Here is an 18,071-nt window from a genome sequence, read left to right as displayed (position 1 = left end):
GTCCTGTATCAGTTTCCTATACTCCTCCTCCTGTCCATTCCTGACACACCCCACTATGACCGTGTCATCAGCGAACTTCTGCACATGGCAGGACTCTGAGTTATATTGGAAGTCTGATGTGTACAGGGTGAACAGGACCGGAGAGAGTACGGTTCCTGCGGCGCCCCTGTGCTGCTGACCACCGTGTCAGACCTACAGTCTCCCAACCGCACATACTGAGGTCTATCTGTCAAGTAGTCCACTATCCAATCCACCATGTGAGAGATGACAAGTGGCGATGTTTGAGTTCCCAAGTGAGTGCTTGAGGAATACTGTAAGTGCTAATGCTTTACTGGCCATGTCAGCTGTAGTCAGGTTGGTGATACTGGATTGGAACTGATGCACAACAGGTAAGGGAGAAGTCAGCCAGGGCTTTAGTGATGGGAGCCTCAATAGACAGGGGAACAGACAAGAGATCCTGTGGCCACAACAGACACCAGGATGGTGAGTTGCCTCCTAGGTGTTAGAGCTGGGTCCTCTGAGAGTGGCTGCTTTTTGCATCATTGTTAGCCTCCACCAATGCGGCACCGGTATATTGGAGGGTAGCAAATGTTGTTTTTGTATTTAAGGGTGGCAAAGCAAACCCTAGAAATTATAGACCAGTATCAGTGGAAAGTTACCAGAGAAGATCCTGAGAGAAAACACATATACGTTTCTGAATAGATGGGGGTTGATCAGAAGTAGCTGCATAGCTTTGTGCATGAGAAATCATATCTTACAGACTTGAATGAGCTGTTTGATCAGGTGACCAAGAAAGATGATAAAGCCAGGGCACTTGTGGACTACAATAAGCTTTTGATAAAGTTCCAAATGGTAGGCTGCTCTGGAAGGTTGGATCACATGGAATCCAGAGAGAACTATCTCCAACAAGATTCCACCATTGAATGCATACTTACCTCCACACTCTTCCTGATACCCTGGTTCACTCGTCTCTGCCACCTACCACTGCACTTTGTTTGTCACTTTTCTGTGCACCCCTGCCCCTTTCCAATGATTCAGGGACTCAAACAGTCATTTCAGGTAAGGCAGTGATTCCCAAGGACACTCATATCTAGTGAATATGCTTGCTATTCACAATGTGGCCTTTTCCCCCATGGAGAAACCAAACACTGACTAGATAATCATTTGGTAATGGACCTGCACTGAGTCCACAGGGGTGAAACCCACCCCCCACCATTCTGACCTCCCCAGTTTCCAGTTGTGTGCTACCTTCATTCCCCATCTCACTCCCACTCTGACCTCTCTGTCTTGGCCTCCTAAAGAGAAAGATTAGCTTTATTTGTCACATGTTCATCAGAACATACAATGAATGAATGAGTCGTAGGCCAAATCAAAGGTGGAGATGAATCAACATAGATTGAAAATCTGTCATAACGACAATCTCTTACTCACTGTCAGCAAGGGCAAGGAGCTGATTCTGGTCATGATTACCCATTATGGTTATTATTCTATTGTGGATTTATTGAGTATGCCCATGAGAAAATGAATCTCTCGGTTGTATATGGTGACAAATATGTACTTCGATATTAAATTTATTTTGAACTTTGAAATATACCGTTTGCATTAAATCAGGTGAGTCAGCATTGCGCTGGGCTCCTGTATTGTTACTGGGGTGATGTACGCTGAGGGACAACAGATTTATCGTCTGGACACATTACAAGCTGCTGGACTCAGAATAAACTTCACCAACTTCAGATAATTTGCTCTTTTTTCTGTGTGAATCAGGTCAGGTCTAGTATTGTGTCACCATTCTTCTCTCTCGTCTTTCCTTTGTATATTTTGGGCATCTGCACCCAACCAGTAGACCAGACTGTATAACACCAACAGATTTTACACCATTAACAACATGTTACACAAAGTAGCTTAACTCTTCAATGCCACACACATAAAAAAAAGCTGGAGGAATTCAGCAAGTGAGGCAGAATCTATGGAAATGAATAAACACAAGAGATTCTACAGATGCTGGAAGTTCAGAGCAACACATACAAAATGGTGGAGAAACTCAGCAGGTCAGACAGCACCTATGGAGAGGAATAAACAGTCAACCTATTGGGCTAAGACCCTTCTTCAGGTCTGGAAAGGAAGGGGGTAAATGGCAGTGTAAAAAGCTGGGGTGGTGGGGGAAGGAGGGCAAGCTGGAAGGTGATAGACGATGCCAGGTGGGTGGGGGAGGGAGGAATGAGGTAAGAAGCTGGGAGGTGATAGGTGGAAAGTTAACTATCCATCAATGCTGTTGTGTTGCCTTTATGGCATTTGTTTAGTTTATAATATTTTTGCTTAGTAATTTGTTTGGTAGTATTTTTTAGTTAAAGTTAGGATTGTTTAAAGTAAATTCGTTGTCTGTGATATACCACGGCATGCGATGACGTCACATCCGGTTTCGCCGCGTCTTGTGGGAAAATACGGGTTTGGAGAAACGGGAAGGAGGGGGCTCACATGTGCGAGATCAGCGCAAGAAAAGTTGTCTTCTACGCATTAGAAACATAGTGAAGCAACGCCGTAAGTTCATGAGATAATCGATATGTTGAATTAAAATGTTAACGCTGATTGTTAAAAGTAATGATGGTTGGTAAGGTTTATGTTTTCATTAGTTAAAGAGTTGCGGATAGTTTGTGTTGAAGTGTATTTAAAGCAGTCAATGGCGTAAGTAGATTCTGACTGTATGCTGCACTTTAATGTAATGTAGTTGTAGTTTTACCTTTGCAAGTATTTACGATGTAAATGTGATATCAAGAAGGAAACAAATACTGTACAAATCTTGTATTGTTTTATCAACAGTTTTCACCATACGTTAATGTGGAAGAGTGAACAGTAAACGGTTAATCTTACTGTGGCCCTGTTTTCATTGACAACTGTTTACCTCGGTGTTTAGTTCAGCGTTCCCTTACACCTGAGCGAGAACACTACAGCTGTGTTGATCCACTCATTACAGACATTCCCTCTCTCCCAGCCTTCTCTGCTATTTAGACTTCCTCCTTTTCATTTCTGATGAAGAATCTTCAACCAGAAACATTGACTGTTTTCCTTTCCACACAGGCTGCCTGAATGACTGAGTTTTTTCAATGTATTCTGTTTTTATCCCACTCTGTACTGGTGAGTGATGGAGGCCGCCGGGGAATTCATTGGTGAACAAACATTAGCGTCACTGCCCTTGGAGTTTCACAACCTGCACCTCTGATTAAAATGAGAGCAATAAGTTAACGTTGCAGATGGAGGTCATTGCAGAAACTATCCAGTATTATTGATGTTCAAATTTCAACTCATTCAGAACACCACTGCTGGACTTTTAACCAAAAACCAGGATGGGAGAGTATATCACTGATATCCTAGCTACTCAGCATCGGCTTCCTGTATCTATTAGAATTGATTTCAAAGATTTTTTTCTTGCTTTTAAAGCTCTAAATGGTCTGAGATCGGAGTACATAACAGTATCGTTTTTCTTTTATAATCCTGCTCGAGCCCTCTGGTCTTCTTCTGCCGGCCTGTTAAATGTAAACAATCTCCCTCAAAGGATAACTGGCAGAGCAATGCTCATAAACGCTAACTAACAAAACTATAAGGGATGCAGACACTTCTAAACATCAGATCAAGACCCATTTATTTACCATGCTTCTCATCTATTTTCATGACTATTTATTTATTTATTTTCATGCTTGTTCTTTATCCCATTGTCTACATTGTCTGTATGAAAATTGCTCTCTAAATAAGTTATTATTATTAATAACCTTGATGTTTCTTTCCTTCCCTACAATAGCAGCACAGCAAGTTCATCCTTCAGCACGGTGCTCTCCTCCCTTACTGACTGTAAATGAGGCATCTAAGGGAAAACTATCAGCCTCCAATGTTCACATATTCACATGTTCACAATGTTCACAGATGCCTTGTGCAGGAAGGCACAGAGTCGACTGTACTTCCTAAGAAGGTTGGCGTCATTCAATGTCTGTAGTGAGATGCTGAAGATGTTCTATAGGTCAGTTGTGGAGAGCGCCCTCTTCTTTGTGGTGGCGTGTTGGGGAGGAAGCATTAAGAAGAGGGATGCCTCACGTCTTAATAAGCTGGTAAGGAAGGCGGGCTCTGTCGTGGGCAAAGTACTGGAGAGTTTAACATCGGTAGCTGAGCGAAGGGCGCTGAGTAGGCTACGGTCAATTATGGATAACTCTGAACATCCTCTACATAGCACCATCCAGAGACAGAGAAGCAGTTTCAGCGACAGGTTACTATCGATGCAATGCTCCTCAGACAGGATGAAGAGGTCAATACTCCCCAATGCCATTAGGCTTTACAATTCTACCGCCAGGACTTAAGAACTTTTTAAAAGCTATTATTAATGCTTTTTGAGATGGTGATTTAGATACATATCATATTTTTTTTTACTGAGTTAAGTATTGTATGTAATTAGTTTTGCTACAACAAGTGTATGGGACATTGGAAAAACAGTTGAATTTCCCCATGGGGATGAATAAAGTATCTATCTATCTATCTATTAAACCTGTCATTCAAAGGACAATTCACATTACCAGTGTTAAACTGTACATCAATCGTTGCTATTTTTCAGAAGCAGATGAAGGTGGGTCTTGGAAAGTCTTGGCCAGTATTCTCGCCAGTATCCTCGTACTCATCCTCTTATTCTGCATCTTAGTAATGGCAATATGTTATGTGAAAAAATGGGCATGTTTTCAACAGAGATTGAAGCCAGAAAGGTAAATAACATTTTATTATTTCAATAATATTGAATCAAACATGTTTGGTAAAGGAATTGAATCTGAATGAAACAGTCAGAGAACACAGAAGCTCCACCAGGATGTTGTCTGGGATGAATGAGGAGAGACAGGAGAAGCTGAGTCTGGTCTCTCTAGGGCAGGGGAGCTCAAGGGGGGTGATTGAGGTGTACAGAGTTATGAGGGACATAGATAGGGTATAGACTGCAGAAAACTCATCCCCATATCAGGGGTAGATAAAATTTGAGAAAATGTAATTAAGGTGAGGGGGAAGAGACTCAGAGGGGATATGCCAGGGCCTCTTCAACCAGAGAGTGGGAGTACCACAACACATTGCCAGAGAGAGAGGCTGAAACTGGGTCACTGACAGCAGGTGATGGGATTACTATGGAAGGGTCAATATTGGTCGTCATGCAGTACAAACACATGAAATTACTGTAAATTCAAAACAAAAGGTGTGAAACAATGAATAACAAAACAGTGTCCATAGACCATTCAGAAATCTGATGGCAGACAGGAGGTGGCACAAGGTGCCAGGCGATGGGGTTACTATTGGTCAGCATCCAGTGCGTATACATACAATTACTGTAAATTCAAAATAAAAAGTGTGAAAAATTGAATTACAAAACAGTGTTGATAGAAGGCTTGCTAAAGCTGCACAGTGGGGTTTAAACTAGAGTTGTAGGGGGATGGGAACTGGGGTGCCAGAACAGTTAATGGAGAGGTTTGTGGAGACAGTTGTTGCTAAGACATTAGACAAAGTCAGGAATCAAATGGTTGAGCATTCTGTGGCTAGTGTCCTGACTCTATTTATTTCAATGCAAGAAGTATCGTAGGAAAGGCAGATGAGCTCAGGACATGGATCAACACATAGAATTATGATACTGTAGCCATTAGTTAGACTTGTTTGCAGGAGGGGCAGGATTAGCAGCTCAGTATTCCAGGGTTCTGTTGTTTTAGATGTGACAAAGCAGGAGGAATTAAAGGAGGATGGGTGGCTTTAATGGCTGTACTTTGTCAGGTCAGACTGCAGAACTTGTCCAGTGAGGCGCTATGGGTGGAACTGAAGAAAAAGAAAGATATGACCATGTTAATGAGGCTGCATTACAGACAACCCAACAGTACTTGGGATTTAAAGGAACAGAGAAGAGATCGCAGACTGTTGAAAGAAACATAAGGTTGTTTTAACTTTCCACATATTTACTGGGAACCCTACACTGTAAAAGGAATAGGTGGGATAGTTTGTCAAAAACGTTCAGGAAAGTTTCCTTCATTCATACGAAGAAATCCCAATGAAAGAGTGTACGACACTGGATCTGCTATCAGAATGAGACAGGACAGGTGTCAGAAGTTTGTGTAGGGGAACACTTTGCATCTAGTGTTCACAATGTCTTTAGTTTCAAAATAAGGTCTGGTCCATGAGTTGAGATTCTAAATTGGAGAAAGGCCAACTTTGATGGCATCAGAAACTACCGGGCCATTGTTCATACAGAAAGACATTGAACAGTTAATCTTATATCTTCATGAAAAAAACAGGCTAAGCAGTTAGCAGTTAGCTTTCAAATTAAAAAAAAAATCTTTATGCTTCAGCATTTAAATGAAGCCATTTGAAGAGTCCATCTTTAATGAGATTCTCAGTTAAACTGGGTAGCCAAGGGACGGGTTAAATCCCTTGTTAAAAAAATTCCAACAAAGTTTTAAACTTAGCACATTCCTGCATAACCTCAAGCGAATAGTCGTCGAGAATCTTAATATTCCACCCTATAACGAATCATGCCCCTTCAACGGGATTTGCAAATTAAAAGTTTCTCATTTAATCTTGTATCTTCATGTCACGACAAACTAAACAGCTAGCCTTCAGATTTTAAAAACCTTTGTGTTTCAACAGTCAAATGAAACCATTCGAAAAAACCATTTTTAAGTGTGATTCTGAGATGAGCTGGATTGTGAAGGGAGGGTTTAAAACCCATGTTAAAAAACTCAGACATAACTTCTTTGAACTTAGTATCTTTTACTTTTGGTAAACCTTTGTAACTAATTTCCTTTTGTATGTTTTTAATACTGTATTTTTGATTTACGAGAATTGAATTTCTTGTTTGGATATTGTTTAGTCTAAGTTGGAATATAAACAACCTTGAAGCTAATTGGAGCAATCACTAGGTTTTTTGGGGGGTTGTCCATAGTTGAAACCATTAGCTTTCTAATGGTCGGTTTTCTTCTTTTGGAATGTGGCCAGGGGGATGCATTTCTTTGCTCAGAAGCTGTTTTCAAATGTTTTTTAGCCAACTTGTTGTTTGGTTACCATTTCTCAATATTTATGGATTGATTTTAACTTACATTTTAGCCTTTCCTTTAAATAATACTAAAAATGGACCAAACTCTTAATTTTCTCAGTTTTAACATGAAAAGGTTAAATCACCCTGTCAAACGTCATAAGATTTTTGCTTATATTAGGACATTTACGGTCCCTATTACTTTTTTTTACAAGAAACTCACATACACAAATGTTATCTATGTTTTTTTTAGCCATTGGAACAGACTTTGTTTTCATTCATCTTTTCAGGCCAAATCTAGAGGAGTTTTGATTCTTATAGATAATACACTTTCCTTTGTCTAACATAAAGTAGTGTCTGGTACTAATGGACATTTTGTTATAGTTTCAGGAAAACTAGATAATAAATTAATAGTATTTGCCAATGTGTATGCTCCAAATGTAGATGATCCAGGATTCTTTGAGCAATTTTTTTTTTGTTCTTTTACCAGATCTGAATCTTTATTCTTTGGTGATGGGAGGAGATTTTAACTGCTGGCTAGACCCAATTTTAGACCGATTATCCTTCTAAACCAGTGTCTCTTAATAAATCAGCTTTGTTTATTCAATCCTTTTTATTGAAATGTGGTATAATTGATGTTTGGCATTTCTTAAATCCTTTAGATAGGGGATACTTGTTTTTTTTCCCCATGTTCATCATACATATTCCAGGACTGATTCTTTTTTTATTGATAGTCAAATGATTTCATCAGTTCATTCCAGTGAATATAAACAGGTTGATGTTTCAGATCATGCTCTTGTATTTCTATCTTTAAATCTCCCTGGTCTTCCTCAAACACACAGAATTTGGCATTTTAATACAACTTTGTTATCTGATAAGGAATTTTTAAGATATCTAGAGAGGCATATTATTTTGTTTTTTGAAGAGAATAAACAAGGAAGAGACTTAAGAGACTTCTAATCTTATTGTATGGGATACTTTAAAGGCCTATATTAGAGGAAAATTTATTTGTTAGACTGCGAATGTTAAGAATAAAGCTAATAAAGAAAGAACTGAATTAGCCAATCAATTGAAACAATTAGATCAAAAATGTGCTATAGCTCCAGATCCTGTTTTATATCAAAGATGTGTTGCAGTTAAAACTAAATATGATCTTCTGTTAACATATCCAATTGAAACTCAACTTCTTGAAGATAAAACTCAATTTTACATTCACAGAGATAAATGAGGCAAAGTATTGGCCAACCAATTAAAAACTTCTTTAGTTAAACAATGAATTAAAGAAATTTGCAAAACTAATGGTGATAGGACAACTGATCACTCTGAAATAAATGATACCTTCAGAGAATTCTATTCTAAACTTTATAGTTCTGATTTCTCTAAAGATAATACTGTAATGAATTATTTTCTAGATCAGTTAAATATCCCTGCACTTTCTGCAGATAATTGTAAACAGATGGATCAACCCATTTCTTATGAGGAAATCGCCAAGGCTACACGTTCGTTACACCCGGGGAAGGCTCCGGGTCCAAAAAGATTTTCTGGAGAATTTTATAAGGCACCTGATTTGCATATTTTAGCCATTAGATCTCTTATAGCTAGGAGGACACTTTTGTTTAAGTGGAAAGATGTTCTTCCTCCTACTCATGCTCAATGGATATGCAACATTATGTCATGTTTAGATTTAGAGAAGATTCGTTGTTCAATCTCTGAATCTTGTCAAGACTTTCAAACATTGTTGAGAACTTTTCTGAATTATTTTCAAAACCTTCAATTTGCTGTTTAAACTCAGATGTTGGCTATTACCAATTTTTATTACATGAGAAGGTATTTTGCCTTCTTTTCTCCTTAATAAACAGCTTCGAACTTGGTAGGGGTTAGATTATTTTTTTATACAATAAAGTAGTATATTTCAATATCACTATTGATTAACTTATATGAATATAGGGTAATGAGATTGTTATTATGAACAGATATAATGTAATTGGTAGTTTTTAAAAATCTTGTGTGACCATTTATATACACTTTCTTGTGCTCTGTGAAAAAAAAGAAAAAAAACTATCTGGCAAGTATCTGGCTGTTGTGCAGGTGAGACTCTGTGGTTAAGAAAACATAAGAACTTAAGAAATAGGAGCAGGAGTAGGCCTCTGAACTGCCTCCAAAGCCAGTATATCCTTCCTCAAGTATGGAGACCAGACTGCAAACAGTACTCCAGGTGTGGCCTCACCTGTATCCTGTATAGTGGCAGCATGACCTCTCTGCTCTTAAATTCAATCCCTCTAGCAATGAAGACCAAAATTCCATTTGCCTTCTTAATAACCTGTTGCACCTGAAAGCCATTTTTTTGCGATTCATGAACAAGCCCTGCCAAGTCCGCCTGCACAACAGCATGCTGCAAACTTTCACCATTTAAATAATAATCTGCTCTTCTATTATTCCTTCCAAAGTGGATGATCTCACATTTAATAATGTTGTATTCCATCTGCCAGACCTTGACCCACTCACTTAACCTATGTATATCCCTGTGCTGACTTTCCACATCCTCTGTACAATTTGTTTTTCCACTCAGTTTAGTCTCATCAGCAAATTTTGATATGCTACACTCAGTCTCCTCTTCCAAATCATCAATGTAAATGGTAAACAGCTGTGGGCCTAGCACCGATCCCTGTGGCACCCCACTCACTGCTGACTGCCAACCGGAGAAACACCCATATATACCAACTCTCTGCCTTCTATTGGTTAAACAATCCACTATCCATGCCAATACACTTCCTCCAACTCCATGCATCCATATCTTATAATTCCCTTGTACGGCACCTTATTGAACGCCTTCTGGAAATCCAAGTATACGGTATCCACCTGTTCCCCACTAACCACTGCACTCATTATGTCCTCAAAGAACTCCAGTAAGTTTGTTAAACTGGAAGTGCCCTTTCTGAATCCATGCTGTGTCTGTCTAATGGAACCACTCCTTTCTAAATGTTTCACCATTTCTTCCTTAATGACAGCTTCAAGCATTTTCCAGACTACAGATATTAAGCTAACTGGCCTATAGTTGCCCGTCTTTTGCTTACATCCTTTTTAAAAAAGTGGCGTTACATTTGCTGTGTTCCAATCCACCGGGACCTGCCCAGAGTGTAGATAGTTTTGATAAATGATTAGCAACGTGTCTACTATAACTTTCACCAATTCCTTCAGCACAATGATGGGATGTATCCCATCAGGATCAGGGGACTTATCTACCTTCAGGACCTCTAGTTTTCTTATCACTGTCTCTTTAGTGACAATGATTTTATTGAGGTCCTCACCTTCCATTTCATCCAGAACATCTTACTTTGGCATATTCAACATGTCCTCCACCGTGAAGACTGACACAAAACAGTCATTCAATGCCTCAGCCATTTCCTTATCACTGAATACCAATTACCCCTTCTTGTCTTCTAAGGAACCTGTGTTGACTTTAGCCACCCTCTTCTGCTTTATATATTTATAAAAACTTTTGCTCTCAGTTTTTTATTTTGTGTTAATTTACTTTCATATTCTACCTTCCCTTCCCTTATATCTTGTTTAGTTGTTCTTTCTTGCTTTTTAAAGTTTTCCCAATCCTCCAGTCTTCCACTACTCTTTGCAACTTTGTAATTATGAGCTTTTAATTTAATACTATCTTTTATTTTCCTAGTTATCCAAGGCTGGCTCTCCCCACACTTACTGTCCTTACTTTTGACTGGAATATACTTTTGTTGAGCACTGTGAAAAATCTCTTTGAAAGTATTCCACTGTTCCTCAACTATCCTACCAAATAGCCTGTGCTCCCAATCCACATTAGCCAACTCCTCTCTCATCCCATTGTAGTCTCCCTTATTCAAGCATAATACACTAGTTTTAGATCTAACTATTTTGTCCTCCATCTGTATGTGAAATTCAATCACACGTGTATTTAATACACGTGTATTTTCAATTCATTTGTTCTGGACACCAATGACTACCAGGAATAGTCTGGTTGGCAACCGGGAATAGTCCGGTGGTAGTGTGGAGAGACAGCGGACAGCCAGGAAAGACTGGCACTGGGGGTGTCGGGATTGGCAGTCCAGGCACCAGCTCAGAAGAGCACCCATTTCTTGAAGCTTCTAGTTTACATGGAGAAACATACCCTCGCGGTCCTCCAAGAGGGAGGGAGAATGATGGACCCAACTGGACGGACACAGTTAATTACAGGGAACGACTACGACCAAGCTTATCAGAGCTAGGATAAGAGACTCTGAGTGTCCAATGTGCTGGAGTGGCAGAGCGTTTTCCAGCATTAAAGGTTTACGAGTCCACCAAGCAAAGTTGAAGTGCTATTCCATCCCAGTGAATGAAGATGAAATTACTTCACCAAGCACAGAAGATGAGGTCTTTTCAACCACTGATACACAAGCCACAGTGATTCACTCTGGAGAGAGTCATCATACTCCTAGTCAGACGAGAGATAACCCAGGTCAGGTTGCAGACCACAGTACCCAGGTAGATCCTTCGCATGATGGTGGTGGTGAGGTGGTAGAGAAGAAGAGGAAGGTCAAGTGGCCAGCAATGGCAGATGAGAAGGCTTGGTGTATGTTTGATGAGGATATCAGTATGATGTTGGAGAACACTCTCAGGGGAACATCAAAGAGAAAGTTGGAAGTGATGGGCGATATGATCTATAATGTTGGAAAGTACAGGTTTGGTTTAGTTGAGTTGAAGAAAGCAAAGCCTACACAGCAACCAAGCAGGTGCCAGAACGAGATTAGTAGGTTGAGGAGAGAGCAAAGATCGTTGAGGTGGCAGCGCAGGCCCATGATCAAACATACTTTCTTCAGCCAATGATTGGTGTGTCAAAGCCAACCTGGATGGGAAAGGCAGTTTCCTGGAGCAAATAGTTTTCACCACATTGCGTCCAGATATAATTGTCTGGTCTGACACTAGTAGAGAAGTGGTTATTGGTGAACTCACAGTCCCCTGGGAAGACAACATTGATGAAGCCCATGAGCGCAAGTTAAACAAGTATGCAGAATTAAGATCAGAGTGCAGAGACAGAGGGTGGAAGGTCTCATGCTATCTATTCGAAGAAGGGTGCCGTGACTTTATTGCGTTCACTTTCCAGAAGTGGCTGCGTGACCTTGGCTTTACTAGAAGAGAGATCAAGTCAACCAGCAGGGCTGCAGCTGAGGCAGCAGAGGCAGGATCATCATGGGTGTGGACTAAGTACGTCCAGAGGGGCAGATAGTCGGACAGTGTATCCATCTTTTGTAAACTCTTCAGTAGCTGCATAGATACCTGAAGAGTAGACTATCTGTTGGATGGAAGCAACCAACAACTCTGATAGAAGCAGATGTCAAATTATTAAGCTCATCAGTGGGAGGTGGTGCTTTAGCACTGCTGGCCCACCACCTCGAGGGAGTCTTGATCATAAGCAGGCCGAAACTCCTGAAGACAGGTGGCTGATCAACTGATGATCCCACTGATGATAGCACAGGACAGTTAACATCTTAGTCCACGTGTATTTTCAATTCAATTCTTACTATGATCACTCTTTCCAAGAGGATCCCTGACTACAAGATTGTTAATCTTACCTGTCTCATTGCACAGGACTAGATCTAAGGTGGCATTTTCCCTTGTAGGTTCACTAACATGCTGCTCAAGAAAGCCATCATGGATGCATTCTATGAAGTCCTCCTCAAGGCTTCCTTGACCAACCTGATTCACCCAATTTATGTGGAAGTTAAAATCCCACTTGACAACTGCTGTTCCGTTCTTACAAGACTCAGTTATTTCTTGGTTAATTGCCTCTGCCACAGCAATATTTTTATTAGGTGGTTTACAGACAACTCCCACCAGTGATTTTATCCTTTTACTATTCTTAATCTCTACCAAGATGGACTTAACATTCTGCTCCATAGATCTTACACCGTCTCTCACAATCGCCCTGATTTCATTCTTAATTAAGAGTGCCACCCCACCTTTTCTGCCTTCCTGCCTATCTCTCTGTATTACCTGATACCCTTGGATATTTAATTCCCAATCATCTCCACCTTGCAACCAGGTTTCTGTAATGGCCAATGAATCATAAGCCTTGGTACTGATCTGTGCCGCAAGTTCACTAACCTTGTTTCCAATACTACGGGCATTTAGATAAAGTGCCCATCTACTCATTGTCCTTTTAGAATCTAGTGACCTATGCAATTTTTGCTTTTTACTTTTATGCACTCTACTCTTATTTTTTTCTTCACTAACTCTAGCTTTGGTCTCTGCATCACTTCCCTCTTCTTTTCTGTGTGGGTTCCCACCACCCTGCCATATTAGTTTAAAACCTCCTCAACAGCACTTGCAAACAACCTCCCGAGGGCATTGATCCCGGCCCTGCCCAGATGTAGACCATCCGGACAGTACTGGTCCCCCCTGCCCCAGAAGTGGTTCCAATGCCCCAAGAATCTGAAACCCTCCCTCCTGCACCACTGCTCAAGCCACATATTCATTCTAGCTATCCTGCTATTCCAGCTAGCACTGAGGAGTGTGGTAGAGCAACAAGACCTGGGAATACAGGGCCATTATTTATTCAAAGTGGCGTCACAGGTGGATAGGATCGTAAAGAGGGCTTCTGGTATATTGAACTTCATAAATCAATGTATTGAGTACAGCAGACTGGATGTTGTCTTGAGGTTAGTTAAGATGTTGGCGAGACATAATTTGAAGTATTGTGTGCAGTTTTAATTAGCTACGTAAGGATGGAAGGATGTAAACAAGGTTGAAGGAATGCAGAGAAATTTACAAGGATGTTGCCAGGTCTGGATAACCTGAGTTATAAGATTGAATAGGTTAGGATATATTCTTTAGAATGTAGAAGACTGAGAAGAAATTTGATAAAGGTATACTGTTATGTGTGAAGCCAAGCAGAGGTGCAGAACGGATGCTGCTAAAAAGAGAGAGATAAGGGAGAGCTATTCAAAATGCTAATGAGATAACGAGAGAGAGACACATAATTCAATATTTTGGCGTCTGCAGTGATACCACCACGGACACTTTGCTTTGAACATGAATTGCTCATTAACACTTCTGCTGAGAGAAAAGGAAGCGGAGAAGTTTGATGGACAGGTGATACCCCATCGGGGGGGGGGATAAAATAACGGGTTTGCTAAGACACCGCAGATATGCCAAGAGACCCTGAAAAGAGCATTGTGCCCCCACAAGTCGGTGGGAGTTTGGAGGACCGATTCACAGGAATTGGTTAGAGGCTCACAGGGTGTAAAGATATGACCGGTGGGGACCTGTTGTGTGTCCACCCTTGGCTGGGTGACGGGTTCACCATGGAAGAATGGTCGCATCCAGAACAGAGGGGTCACAGTTGGTGACTACAACGGGACAACGATCGCATCTGGAATGGAGGGGTCACAGTCGGTGACCACAATGGGACATTTGTCTGAAATCTCAGCTGTATCTCTCTCTCTCTCTCTCTCTCTCTCTCTCTCTCTCTCTCTCTCTCTCTCTCTCTCTCTCTCTCTCTCTCTCCCCAATGGTATCAAACAACTACCTCAAACTACTCTAAACTGAACTGAACACTGCTTCACTTGATGACTGATCATTTCCCCCAGACTTCGATAGAAGTTGGCGGATTCCTATTCCCATATTTCTGTGTATATGTGTATATTATCATTGTTAACCTGTTACATTTATATCCTTGCCTTTAGTGTACTGTATTACTTAATTTACTAATAAACGTTATTAGTTTCTAGTAACTACAGACTCCAACGAGTGTTTCATTCCTGCTGGTTTGACAACCCAGTTACAGGGTATGTAACATAAGTGGGGGCTCATCCGGGATTTTGAAAGTCCAAATAGGGACTGGTTGAATTGATTGGGTTAAATTCCCCTATCTGAAAACAAAAAAACAAAAAGGGCAAACAGCAGAAATGGAGATTGAGAAATTTCTCCAGGCGCCAACTTTGGAGGCATTAGAGGAGGTTAAGAAATCAGACTTGGAGAGTGTTGCAAAACGGTTGAATCTTTTGAAGGGGAAGCAGTCAATGAGGAGATCAGAGATACAAAGAACCATCATTGAGCATTATGTGTCTAAGAATGTGTTTCCCGAAGGGGACCTGGAGGTGGTGTCTGAGGGCAAACCTGGTGGGGCTGCGGTTCAGCTGCAGATGGAAAAATTAAGGCTCGAGCAGGAGTTGTGAGTAAAGCAGCTAGAAAAGGAGGAGAGAGAAAAGGAGCGCAAAAGGGAGGAAGGAGAGAAGGCGTGAGAAAGGGAGCTTGAGCTGGAGAAGTTAAAGATAATGCAAGAGGCGAGCCGAATGCCGGACCTAGGTGGAGGGTTCAAGACGACCCAGGAGATTAAGTTGGTCCCCCCATTTGAGGAGACCGATGTTGATCGGTACTTTCTACATTTCTAAAAGGTCACTGTAAGTCAGGACTGGCCCAGGGATAAATGGGCTCTTTTACTCCAGAGTGTGCTTAAGGGGAAGGACCAGCAAGCTTACTCGGCGTTGTCAGCAGAAGATGCAAAGCAGTATGATGTGGTAAAAGAGGCTATACTAAGGATCTATGAGTTGGTCCCGGAGGCATACCAGCAAAGGTTCCGGAATGTGAGGAAGCAGTGGGACTGCACGTATTTAGAGTTTGCCCGTGAGATGCAAATGTATTGTGAGTGTTGATGCACCTCAGAAGGGGTCACTGGGGATTATAACAAACTGCTACAGCTACTGCTGATTGAGCAGTTCAAAGGTTGTGTCCCTGAAGGTATGCGGACCTATCCAGATGAGAAAGAGGCAGAAACTTTAGCCATGACTGCTAAGTTAGCGGATGAGTACGCGTTAACACACAAAGCAAAGTTTACCCCGAGTAAGGGCTACCAGAAGGGTAGTAGAGAGGGCAGAGAAAGTCCACCAGCTGAGCCAGAGAGTAAGCCGGGGACTAGTGAGAAGGGTAAAGAGGACGGGAAACAGCCTGGCAGGAGGTCTCCTAGTTTTGTGTGCTTTAATTGTGAGAAAGCTGGTCATATTGTGTCTAGGTGCTTTGCTCCAAAGAAGGAGACAGGGAAAGGAAAGGCGACCGCGCCAACGGGCTGTGTTAAGCTGGTTGAAATGCCATTAAAAGCAGAGGAGCTAAACCAAGTTCAGGAGGGATGTGAGAAATTCCTTTCAACCGGGTTGGTATCTGTGAGGAAGGGGTCAACCCCAGTGCCAGTAAGAATCTGGAGAGAAACTGGGGCTTTTCAGTCCTTAATCCTAAGCAGAGTGTTGTAATTCAATAGTGAGACAGGTACTGGTGACGTGAACATGATAGAAGGGGTTGGAAAAGGGACCAAGGCCATACAGCTACATAAAGTATTTTTGACGTGTGATTTGGTTTCCGGACCAGTCACGATAGGGGTACGGTCTGCACTCCTGATACCCGAGGTAGATGTCTTGCTTGGGAATGACCTGGCAGGTGGGGACGTGTACCCAGCAGTGAAGCTGACTAGCAAGCCTGCCAGGACAGAGGACCCGCCCATAGTTTCTGAAGTTAATCCCGCCTGCGCAGTAACTCGACGCATGGCCAGAAAAGCAGCAGAGACAGGCACCAGTTTTAAGGAGTCCAGCGTTGATTTAGCTAAGACATTTTTATCAGCCCCGTACCAAGAGGGGTTAGAGGGTGGTAAAATGGAGAATAGTGGAGCTAAGGAAGTAACAGAGATGAGGCTAATTTAGGGTTGTCAAGGAACGAGATTTTGAGACTTGCCCATAAACCACCCTTAGGTGGACATTTTGGAGTGAGGAAGGAGCTTATGGAGGCACAGAGCCAAGATGAGAAACAGATGGGGCAGCTAAGAGATCCAGGGTTGGACACGGATATAAGAGAGAGAGGGGGGAGAGGGGGGGAGAGGGGGGGAGAGGGGGGAGAGGGGAGGGGAGAGGGGAGAGGGGAGAGGGGAGAGGGGAGAGGGGAGAGGGGAGAGGGGAGAGGGGAGAGGGGAGAGGGGAGAGAGAGAGAGATCTCCCCCTCCCTCCTAATAAACATTATTAGTTTCTAGTAATCACAGACTCCAACGAGTGTTCCATTCCTGCTGGTTTGACAACCCAGTTATGGGGTACGTAACAATACAAAATTATGAAGGGTATCGATAAGCCAGCTTGCATTTACCCTTTTCCATTGAGTTTGGGTGGGACTACAACCAGAGGCCATGGGTTTAGTGTGAAAGGTGTGATGTTTAAGGGGAACATGAGGGGTAACTTCTTCACTGAAAGGGTGGTGAGAGTGTGGAATGATCAGCGAAAACAAGTGGTACATGTACACTCAATTTCAATGTTTAAGAGAAGTTTGGATAAGTAAGTGAATCGTCAAGTTTCTTCTGCTCCTCCAGCAGATCTCTGAATGGACAGTGAACCCATGAACACTACCTCACTATTTTTTAGCTTCTCTTTTTGCACTATTTATTTAATTTTACACACACATATGTATATATACACACTTATTGAAATTTATAGTTTATTATTATGTATTGTAATGTGCTGCTGCCATGAAACATCAAATTTCATGACATATGCCAGTGCTGTTATACCCAAGTCTGATTCTCCCTGGAAGCTGGAACAAGCAGAGAGATATTTGAGTGGTGAGGGTCCTTATTGATGGAAGCCATCTGTTTATACATTAGCAGATCCAGGATACTTTCATCTGCAAAAGTGAAACTGGGCATGGAAACCACTTTCTGCTTTGTCCTCCTTCCCCGCTCTCCACCTTCTTATTCTGGCATCTTCCTCCTTCCTTTCCAGTCCTGATGAAGAGTCTCATCCTGAAATGTCAATGGTTTATTCCTCTCCATGGATGCTTCCTGACCTTCTGAGTTCCTCCAGCATTGTGTGCATTACCTTGGATTTCCAGCATCTGCAGTATTCTGTGTTATTGAAATCATCTAGTCCTTTCCTATCTTAATCCTAGCAACCCTGCTGTGTCATGTATTGAGGATGAAATTAATCCAATTCCATCAGGAGTACTGAAACCGATATGAAACAGTCAACTGTTACCTTCACAAAACTTCATTATA

The 18,071-nt window shown here is 41.6% G+C and overlaps 1 protein-coding gene across 1 annotated transcript in view; it reads left to right on the top strand.

The window, feature by feature from the left end:
* LOC140729945 (uncharacterized) overlaps positions 1-18,071 on the top strand; it is a 91,334-nt gene that overhangs the window by 62,658 nt on the left and 10,605 nt on the right. Inside the window, exon 4 of the mRNA XM_073050119.1 lies at positions 4,595-4,739. Within this exon, the coding sequence (XP_072906220.1) occupies positions 4,595-4,739 (145 nt within the window). The remainder of the gene's footprint in view (positions 1-4,594; positions 4,740-18,071) is intronic.

Source organism: Hemitrygon akajei, chromosome 7 (genome assembly GCF_048418815.1).
Source record: "Hemitrygon akajei chromosome 7, sHemAka1.3, whole genome shotgun sequence".
NCBI lineage: Eukaryota > Metazoa > Chordata > Chondrichthyes > Myliobatiformes > Dasyatidae > Hemitrygon > Hemitrygon akajei.
This window is presented reverse-complemented; position numbering and strand designations above follow the sequence as displayed.